Source organism: Hevea brasiliensis, chromosome 16 (assembly GCF_030052815.1).
Source record: "Hevea brasiliensis isolate MT/VB/25A 57/8 chromosome 16, ASM3005281v1, whole genome shotgun sequence".
NCBI classification, from domain to species: Eukaryota; Viridiplantae; Streptophyta; class Magnoliopsida; order Malpighiales; family Euphorbiaceae; genus Hevea; species Hevea brasiliensis.
The window spans coordinates 34,929,220-34,940,192 of record NC_079508.1 but is presented as its reverse complement, the minus strand read 5'-3'; the positions used below and the strand labels follow the sequence as shown (position 1 = coordinate 34,940,192).

General features: G+C 28.3%; 1 protein-coding gene across 2 annotated transcripts; it reads left to right on the top strand.

Annotated features, from left to right (window-relative positions):
• The first annotated feature begins 8,128 nt into the window (after positions 1-8,128).
• On the top strand, positions 8,129-10,731 carry LOC110633377 (CBS domain-containing protein CBSX3, mitochondrial). 2 transcript variants are annotated; one of them, XM_058138062.1, is made up of 6 exons: positions 8,129-8,345; positions 8,854-9,116; positions 9,252-9,333; positions 9,959-10,032; positions 10,111-10,171; positions 10,284-10,731. In XM_058138062.1, exons 1-6 carry the CDS (start codon positions 8,207-8,209, stop codon positions 10,424-10,426), a joined length of 762 nt encoding a protein of 253 aa, XP_057994045.1. In that variant the 5' UTR covers positions 8,129-8,206; the 3' UTR covers positions 10,427-10,731. The 2 variants fall into 2 exon arrangements, with proteins under 2 accessions (XP_057994045.1, XP_057994046.1); XM_058138063.1 differs by lacking the exon at positions 8,129-8,345 and adding an exon at positions 8,464-8,696.
• Positions 10,732-10,973: the final 242 nt, after the last annotated feature.

Below are 10,973 nucleotides of genomic sequence, written 5' to 3'. Positions count from 1 at the left end.
GAAGTGAGAAATGGCCATTTTTGACCAAATGAAGTTTGTTGGAATGGTTGGGGTTAAGGCCAAATTGGGATTGAGTGTGGTCATGCTGCTGGAAGCATGACCAAGTTACCTTTGAGGGACCAAAAATGAAATTTTACAAGTCCAATTGGTATGAGACCAATTGGGAATGAAAATAAACACTAAATGACACAATTTTCATTTAGGAAGCATGCTCAAAAAGTGACCAAAACCTAGTGAACAAATTGACCAAACTTAAAAAATCACAGTCTGCCCTGTACAAACTGACCAAATGAACAATATTTGTTCATTTGGTCATAACTTGAGCTAGGCAGGTCTAAATGATCTAAAATTTTACCAGTGGTTAGATGAGATATAGACCTAAAACTTTCATGAATAACACAAACTCAAATTCTGCCATTAACCAAGTCATTTGGCCACCCCAAATTGGTGACCTAAAACTGCCAGAACCAAAATTGCCCAGAAAATCTGGGTTGAGTCCAATCCGGCAGTCATGGTTAAAATTGCTATAACTTGAGCTACAAAACTCCAATTGGAGTGATTCAAAAAGGAGAATAAACTTAAGACATTAGGGAACATTTTCTATGAAGAAAGTTTTACCAAATTTCAATAGTAAAGTGACCAATTGAACAGTGCAACCTTACACACCAAAACTGAAAATTTATCAAATTTGCCTAAAAGACTTAGAATTTGAATAAACAACCAAAACCAACAAATTTAGTGACCAAAATGTGGTATGTGGGTGAAGTTGGAATTCCCACACCTATTAAGCCTTAGAAAGTCAACAATTTGACTTGAATAGTGTAGTAAATAGTAACCCCGAAACACAAAATTTCAAGAATGTCAAGTTTAACACGTTAGAGCTAAGTAAAAGTGAAGTTAAATTTATTTTTGGATTTATGCTAAGTTATGGTACTAAAACACTGTAAAATTGTGTGTTTCAGTTAAAAAGAATACCGGGAAAGAACTTGAGGAACCGAGTCAAGGCCAAGAGGCGACTCGCTTGAGGTTTGTGCATAACGTATAATTTTTTTTGCAAATTATCTTCTGCATATTGTTTTGAATATTGTGAAATATTGAATTTTGACATTATTATGATGCTTTTGATTTAAATTGTTGAAAGTTATTGTGTATATTTGAAATGGCAATGTTTAGCAAATTGTTAAGATAAGTTTTGAAACCACAGTGTCATGACCATAAATTTGAACACCTCACTAGCATGACTAGTGGGGGTAATTAGTTTCGAATTTTAATTCCTTCCTTGGAGAAGTGTTGAAGTGTGCCAGTAGAAGAGGATTTGAATGAATATCCATATATTTGAGCTAGCTAGCCTTGTGATGTGACTTCTCTTTAGCCTCTGGCTATTGAGATTATATTTGTTTCGAATGGCATGATCTAACTGTGGGTTTTATGAAATGTGTTTGGTACTTCGAAATGAAATGGTTTGGAATAAAATCTCATAATTCATGTTTTGTGTTTAACTCGCATGCTCAGTTCAATTTTTGAATAAATGTGATTTTAATTCTGTATAAAGATTATTTTAGCATATTGTGCATCACTGAGTCCCAGTACTCAGCGATAGCTGTTATTGCTGTCGCAGATATAGAGACTAGAGGAGCAGCAGACTGAGCTGCTGAGGATTGAAGATCTATCATCTTGAAGTTATCGGGTATAATTTATACCCTAACTGTAAATATTTCCTTTGATGTATGTAATGCACATAAATGTATGGACATGCAAATTCGGTCTTGAGCAGCTTGTATAAAGCCTATGTAAAGTTTGTAATAAATTTTAGTTGAATTTCTCTTAATGTAAATTTTGTAAGGATGTATATAAATTGTTTTGTCCTTAATGAATTATGAATGGAACTATTTTATTTGATTTGAGTGAAATGGATTGCTAGTATTTTGATGATCATTGGATAGTGGATCTGAAATTTGAAAGTTGATAAATGTGTTGAGAAATTGGTTGAGATTGAGTATGAATTTGAAGCAGTGGTTGAAAAATTATTGGAAGTGCCTTTATTTCAGGTATTTGAAGAACTGTTTTCTTAAAATATAGACGGAACTCTGTCAAAATTTTTATAAAATTTGCGAAAAATAAAATGGGCCAAAAATTTTAACTAGTTTTCAACTTTAATTAAATATTTTAAATACCTATTAGAAAATGCTCACCACTTATCAAAAATAAGAAAATTGTTTTAAAATCCCTTGTAGGGTACTTAATGAGTTAGCGGTAGGTGAAGTTCGATAGTTCATTAGGTATTCTACGGGATCATGTTATACCTTACAAAGGGGTAAGGTGTGACAGTATTGGTTCCAAGCTTTTTGCAGTTGGTGTTTTTGTCCAGCTAAATATGGATGTGAAGCTCATACCCAAGTCCCTTTTGCATGTGTCTAATGTCACTTGCTGACTATCAATGGGGTGCCACAAAGGACTTATGCCACACTCTAAGATGCATTTCAGAGGTCAGGTAACATGTCTTCCATTCCAAACATCGTGTCCAAACAGGGAACATTTTCTACAATACATTTCATCCAATAAAAGCTGCGAACATCTTAATAGGGAGAAAGGCTTTCAATAGGGATACAAGCATTATGTATCCTATGAACATAGAACAACTTGCCAATCTTGATCTTGATTCCAACTGATATGAGAGAGAGAGAGAGAGCTTCTTGCATGCCAATTTGTATAACCTTTTTAGCTATTGCTATTTTGAAAAGATAAAATTAATCCATGATAGTAATTTGTTTTTATAGATATTACAAAAAAGAATATACATTTTTTGTTATCTATACCATATTGTATCATCTATACCATTGCAAAGGCTTCTAGAGCTAACAAGATGATACACCAAGGCAAATGCAATGTCTTCAAAATGCATATTGCCCATTGCTCCTTTTATAGTTGATTTGGCAAGGAATAAGAAAACATGGAAAAATAATTAGTGTTATTTTGATATGAATAATGGAAATTATTATAGCAGCATTTAGTTAGAAATTTCAAATGCGTATACATTCTATTTTTTAATTTTTGATACTTGGACATTGGTTTATCTAATGACCAAATGCACGAGTATTAAAATTCTACAATAAAAAACAATGATTTAATTTACACACAAAGGAATAGGACAATATCAAACTGATATCAACTAATACATCTCCTAAGAGCCTTGATTCATTGAGAGCAATAGGTATAATTGTCTCTTGCAATTTCATATAAATAAAGAATTGTATGACTTAGAAATCAAAGGACGGTTGTATTTCTACCTTTGTCTACAACTACTTTGATTTTTTGTTTTGATATTATAAGAGAGACAGAGACAGAGACAGAGAGAGAGAGAGAGAGAGAGAGAGAGAGAGAGAGAGAGAGATCTTCTAATCCATATCCATCATTCTCTAAATAATGCTTATGTTGGGCAAGTGAGTAGCTTAATTGACTATGGATTTGAGGCCCCACCCCACAACCACACATTCCCCCCGCCCCCCCCCCCCCCCCCCACCAAAACCCACTTTCCCATTTTCCAACACACTTTTCTCCATTTTATTGAACAACCACAACCAATCATCACTTTACCAACCAAGAATAGTATAAAACGGTGAAGAAATGATGGAGAGAGAGAGAGAGAGAGAGAGAGAGAGAGGTAACAAACTTGGAGGACTAAGTCCATGCATTGCTAATTGACCATTCTCCCATGTTAGCTCTACTACTTCATAGTCTAACATATACATAACACCACAAAGAATCAACATCCATTATAAACACACAAAACTATTGATAACTTAGAGAGAAAAGAAGAAAATTATGCACAAGGACATCAAGTGCATTTGAATTTGAGTGGGAACAAAGGAATTACTTGGGATTGTTATCAAGATATAGCTGGGATGAGTATCATAATTAAAGGACCATTCAGTTTTGACCATTTGGTAGTCAATTGACATGTCAACCACATGTTTCTCACGTTTTTTTCACTATGCAATTTTATATTTAATTATAATGATTTTTTTAAATTAAGATGTCTATTAGGTTTAGACATTAGTTCAAATGTGTGATAGATAAAAATCTAAGAATACAAGTATCTAATAATATATTTAGCCTTTGTGATTTAAACACAAGTGAGGCTATAGGGGTATCAATTGTATCCGCCCATTCTTTTTAATCACATAAGCGAATACTGATAATTAGCATATAATAAGAAATGCAAAAGCTTAGATTTCTATAAAAAACCCAGGATCCACAAAATCTGTTTACTTCTATGAACCATCCATTTCAAGAGGCAGAGTTTCTTTAAGTGTGGGACCTTTGCATTGAAACAAACCACCACCAAAATCAAATTCAAATGAACAAATAAACCATCAATTAAGTTGATTTCCTTACAAATTGAAACTCACAGCTTTTTTTTTTTCAAAACTCAAAATAAAACAACAATGATGCATGTTTGCTAGCTGCTAGAAATCCATAAAAAAACAATTACCTTTAGGATGGAAACGTAAAAAATTAAATTATCAATTTCTGAACAACCAAAAGGAAACCATTACCATCACATTTTTAAGAACACCCCAATAAATAATGCATGAAAGGAGAAGTGGAAATTGAAGTAAAATCAAAATAGAATCCAAATCTCTATCTGCAACTCGATTTGTGCAAAGAAAATAAAGAGAGTTCAAACGAAGAGAGAGAAAGCAGAGAAATAAATCTATGCTTTTCTTTGGGACATCAAAAGATCTCTAGAGCTCCGTTGACCAAAAAGAAAGAGGAAATAGACTGGATTTGGAAGCAAAATTTGAAATGATTTTGAATCAGAGAGAGAGAGAGGAGGAGAAGAAGAAGAAGAAGAAGAAGGGGGGATTAAGATGAAACTGCATTTAGAGATTTCTTTAAGAATTAACTAATGTTGCTATGTAGGGATAATTTTATAATTTTTATTTTTAATTTTATTTTTAATTATATTTCATATAAGATAAATTAATATTATTAAATTAATTTTAAATTAAAATTTTTCTTTTATTTAATTTAATTTAAATAAATTTTTATTTATTAAAATAATAAAATTTTAATTAATTTATAATATAATTAATTAAAATATCTATTTAATTTTTTTATACATATATTAAGAGTAATTTCTATTATTATTTCATTTAAAATGTAATAAAAATATCTTATTCAAAAAATAATTTAAATATTATGAAATTTTATATTTTATTTCATAATTTATGTAAATCAACATTTACTTTTTATAAATTACAGAAAATATATTAAATATATAAAAAATAATATTATTTTAAAAATATGTAAATACAATATTTTTTATTAATATAATAAAAAAATAAATTACTAATAATGAATTAAATTATTTAATTTTAATAATTATTAATTAAAAATAACATTTTATTATATTATTTTTTAAAAATACTATATCTAAGTGTAAATTATTTTTTATTAATCTGATGTATTTTTTATAAAATGATTATTTAACAAAATGGTTATCACTTTACATAAATTTATAATATAAAAGAAATATATTTCATAAAAATTAAAATTTTAAAATATCTTAATTTTTTATTAATATAATAAATATTAAAAATACATAATATTTTAAAAAATATATATATATATTCATAATTTTAATATTATAACTTTAATTGTTTTTAATAATATTTATTTATAGCTAAATTTTTAATGCAATTATATTTGTAATTTATTTTTAAAATTCTACTTTTATATAAAAATATAGTTGAGAGATAATTTATAAAAAAATATTGATATTTAATTAAAAATTTAAAAATAATTATTAAATATTATTTTTAATAATAATTAAAAATTTAAAAATAATAATTCAAAATTAATTCAAAAATTAATGATTAATTTTCTTTAAACTAATGGTCATCAATGACTTATTATTATTATTATTATTATTATTATTATTATGGAAGGTAACATGTGGTAAATATTATTTTTACATAAATAAATTTATAAAAAAATAATATAAATAATTTTTTAATATTATATTTAATCATAAAAGTCTTAATTTTTCAAAAATTAAATTTTAAATAAAATAATAATTTAAATCATAAATATTAATATAGTATTACAAATAATAATGATAATTAAAAGAGAAATAAAAAATTAAATAATAATTTATATTTATAAAATAATATAAATAATTTTTAAATACTATATTTAATTACAAAATGTCTTAATTTTTAATAATTAAATTTAAAAAAAATAATAATTTAAATTATAAATGTTAAGGCAATATAAATGAGAATATTTATGATTGATTATGAGATCATAAATTAATGATTAATTTTCTTTGAACTAATGGCCATCTATTATTATTATTATTATTATTATTATTATTATTATTATTATTATTATTATTATTATGTAACAAATAATATTTTGTATAAATGAATTTATAAAAAAAATAATATAAATAATTTTTAAATATTATATTTAATAATAAAGATCTTAATTTTTTTAATAATTAAATTTTAAAAAAAATAATAATTTAAATTATAAATATTAAGATACTATTACAAATAATAATAATAATTAAAAGAGAAATAAATAATAAATAAAAATTAATATTTATAAAATAATATAAATAATTTTTAGATATTACATTTAATTATAAAAGATTTTAATTTTTAAAAATTAAATTTAAAATTAATAATAATTTAAATTATAAATATTAAGATAGTATTGCACATAATAATAATTATTAATATAAAAAAAATATTTATAAAAGGTGACATGCGTTATTTTTTTAAAATATTTTTTTATTTTTAATATATATATATATATATATAGATTTGGAGTTTTGCTCGAGGGATGAGTTGGGTGTCACATGGCTAATAACATGATTGGTCCGTTAGTCAATTAATAAATGTAGAGACTGTAGATTATAATTGGGTAATACTTAAAAGTATATGATTTAATTGGTAACTTTTTGAATTGTAAGGAATAATTGAAAAAAAAAATTAAAATTATAATTTAATAATTGCCTTTTTATAATTTTTGAACTAACTGTTTGAAAATTTTATCAATTTTTCATTTTCATATTTTGTAAGTGGTGTAATTCTTACAAAACAAAAATTTATAAATTTTTTAGGAAAAAATAGGTTTAATAACACATCTGATAAAATATATTACAAGATATAAATTAAATATTTATAAATTCAATAGGTATAAAATAAAAATATAAAAATTTTTAAGTTTAAATGTAATATATATATATATATATATATATATATATATATATATATATATATATATATATATATAGAGGTTACGTTTTAATATCCCATAATTTTAAGAGGAACTCAACAAATCTATAGCGCAAAGAAGAAAATGAATCTTATATAATTAACCTCAAACGATATTTAATTTTGTTATTCTTTTCTTATTATTACTGTTAATATAATTTTATTTTTTTTTATAAATTTAGAGCATAAAATTTTACTTAATATCGCATCAATGTAGTTAAAATGGGAGATAAAAATATAGAGTAATTAATTAAAAATATTAAAAATAATTTTAACAATAAGTTAAAATTTGAAGAAAATAATTAATTAAAATTAATATAAAATAAATTATTAATAATCATGTAAAACATAAAAAATTAAAAAATTAGAAATTTTTATAAAAATATATAAAAAAAGAAGATGAAATTTCACGATTCTTAATTTTATTTTAATTTTGTGATGGATTAGTGTAATTTCATTATTATTTTTACTTAATATAAAATTTAAATTCTACTTTTATATAAATTATTTTGAATTTTTCTCGAAAAATTTAGAATAATAATAATAATAATATCCAAAGCACACGCAATTTACTATTTTGCTATAAAGGAAACAACTAGCATGTGAAGTCGAAGTGGGTGGAACTGGAACCTAATCATCATTCAGCGAGCCAGTAGGATCAGATGGGGCTAGCTAACTAAAGCTTTAAGATAAGGCTGAATAAGCAGGGAATTTTTTTTTTTTTCAACAAGAGGCCGAGAATTGAGTCATATAAATTAAGATGGAATCTGTAGATTGCTGACATACTAATCAAAACATTATATTAATCAATAGTACTAATTTATAATTAATAAAGTTTCGTTACTCTGCAATGCGATGTCTATCCAAAACCAAAAGTGGATATCACAGGCTGCAAACCACATCACTGTCCCTATATATATATGCACATGATTTCACTATCACTGATTTCTGGTCTAGGGTTGGTTTGGCTTTCTTCATCCTCCGCCGAAAGTTCAAATCTTTCTGTTCCTTCTCCTCTTCTTCGTCTAGGTGATCTTGTGGGTGCTCTCTACAAATCAGGTATACGTTGATTTGATCACTTCTACTTCGTTTCATTATCATTTATGATGCTGATGATGATCAGAAATTAGTGGGTTTTGCTTTCTTGATTATTTTCTACTGATAGATAAATAGGTAGATGGATAAATAGCCTTATGTTGCTTTTTTGCGTTTGCTTTTGCTTTTGCTTTTACTTACAAGGTTGGTAGATCTTTGCTGCTGCTGCTGCTGCTGCCCTTTGTGTGTGTGTGATCTCTGGGCCCGATTTAAGCTCTTGACTGTGGAGTACTTTGATTTTTAGGATTTGATTATATAATTGTCAATGATTCTACGCTGTTGACTGCTGACAATTATTTGAGTCTTGCATCTAAAGTCAGCAATCCTTATTCCTTGTTATTTCATTCCTTTAATAAGTATTTATATTTATGGGTATAGACTTTGATTCACATTCGTTGGCATTTGTTCGTTTGCTTACCCTGGAGATGCTGTATTCATTCTCATTGAATATGATCAATTTCTTGTTTTACAGGAAAAATGCAAGGGGCGGTTAATGCTTTTTTGTCCCATGGAAATTTGGTAAAAAATGCTGTTCTGCAACGCTTCCGTGTTGCAAATCCAGTACTGAGGCCTATTTTGTTTTCTCGTTTTGAGTCTGTATTATCTGCTGGAATGGAAGAGCAAAGCTTTGAAAGTACTACCATTTCTGACATCTTGAAAGCCAAAGGGAAAGGTGCTGATGGCTCTTGGCTTTGGTGCACCACTGATGACACTGTTTATGATGCTGTCAAGTCGGTATGCATCTTTGCTTCCCTATAAGTTATTGCTGTTGTTGTTATTGTGAGTACTGTCGTCGGCTGCAAAATTTGTTGCAAACCACCCCACTCCACCTTTTTAGTGCTTTGCTTAATTTAAGCAATTTCCTTGCAGATGACACAGCACAATGTTGGAGCCTTGGTGGTCGTTAAACCTGGAGAGCAGAAATCAATTGCAGGAATTATTACGGAAAGAGGTATTTGACAGTGTCTTAAATTAAGAAGCTTATATGACTCATGTTTTTCGCATACAAAACTTTTAGAGGTTTAGAAATTATAGTATCTAAAGGTTCTCAATATTTTATTCATGGGAATTGTGTTTAATTTGTTATTCCATGCATTTAGTAGCAGTGTTGGCCATTTTAAATTGCAATTTGATAACACTAGGTTTGATGCTATCATTGCACTTGACTTGCATTCTAGAAGTGGTTGCAAGTTGAAGTCTCTGAGCTGCAATTTGGGCTAGTTGTAATCTCTTCTCTAATGGCACACTTTGCATATCTGCTCTGGCTACCAGCATCAGGCTTTTAAGTTATTCACCTAAAGCAGAATGATGTTGTAAAAATAATTGAGTAAAAAGTATTGCTTTCATTTTTTTAATACCTCTCTCAGAAGACAATGAAACTTGTTCATTTAAGTTCCTGCAATCGGAGCTTGCATTCCCCAGAAAATATTTCTATTGCTATCAGTCTAATAGAAGACTATCATTGGAGCTTGTGCCATTTGTTGAATTTATTATTTCTTTCTGGGATGATGATGGTATTGGCTGAATCTATTACCAAACAATGTACTGCAAACTATAATATAGTTGATAAATTCCAGATTACCTGAGGAAGATCATAGTCCAGGGAAGATCATCCAAGTCAACTAAGGTTGGGGATATTATGACTGAAGAGGTATAATACTATTGGATTATCTTAGGGGTGTTTGCTTTTTCATGTTGCTCTATATAAATATCTGCATGGTGGCTGCAGAACAAGCTTATTACAGTCACTCCAGACACTAAAGTTCTGCAAGCAATGCAATTGATGACAGGTATTACATGCTGCAAACTTCTATAGGATGTTTTATATGCTAGTTCAGTGATTTCTTCCTCTGTGAAAATTAAGAGGGAAGTAGTGTAAGCTGGAACCTGTAATGGTGGCAGATAAACGCATCAGGCACATTCCTGTCATTGATGATAAGGAAATGATTGGCATGGTGTCCATTGGGGATGTTGTCCGAGCTGTAGTGACTGAGCACCGGGAGGAGCTGGACCGCTTGAATGCTTACATACAAGGAGGCTACTAGATGATGACGACAAAAAATGTGATGGAATGCAGTGGATGTGCTTACTGTCGGACGACCAGTAAGCAAAGAGCTTGTAAATATGGCATGTTGTGTGTCTCCGGTTATGTGGTTTTACTTGCCCCCATATCAGAATATCTGATGTCAAAAAACAGCATGTGGACTAAAAGGTTCATAATAAGCACAATCTTGTTGCTTAAGACCATTGTCTATGCACCTTTAGATGAATGGTTGTGGACTTATAATGTCAAAATCCTTCTGAAATATCTAATTTGAAGATCTTTAACGGCTTCTTTTTGCCAATATAATAGATAGCAAATAATCCTATGAAAGTTCATGACCATCTCCTAGAGGTGGAATTTGAAGAAATCTTGCGACTATGATTTTTGGTTTAAGCAAACTTTGTTTATCGAGGATGGAAGAGTCGGGTTTTATCAGGTTGAACCAAACTTTATAGAGAAATTTAAGTGAAAAAAAAAAATTGCCATATGATTAACGTTGACATGTATATTATAACATTGAATAAAAACGCTATTATTATTGATCTTTC

What these genes read in the sequence shown, in the direction of transcription:
- LOC110633377 (XM_058138062.1), top strand. Translation starts at nt 8,207, where the DNA reads ATGCACATGATTTCACTATCACTGATTTCTGGTCTAGGGTTGGTTTGG. An exon ending in GGGTGCTCTCTACAAATCAG is followed by an intron (nt 8,346 to 8,853) that starts GTATACGTTGAT and finishes CTTGTTTTACAG; the next exon opens with GAAAAATGCAAGGGGCGGTT. An exon ending in AGCAATGCAATTGATGACAG is followed by an intron (nt 10,172 to 10,283) that starts GTATTACATGCT and finishes TAATGGTGGCAG; the next exon opens with ATAAACGCATCAGGCACATT.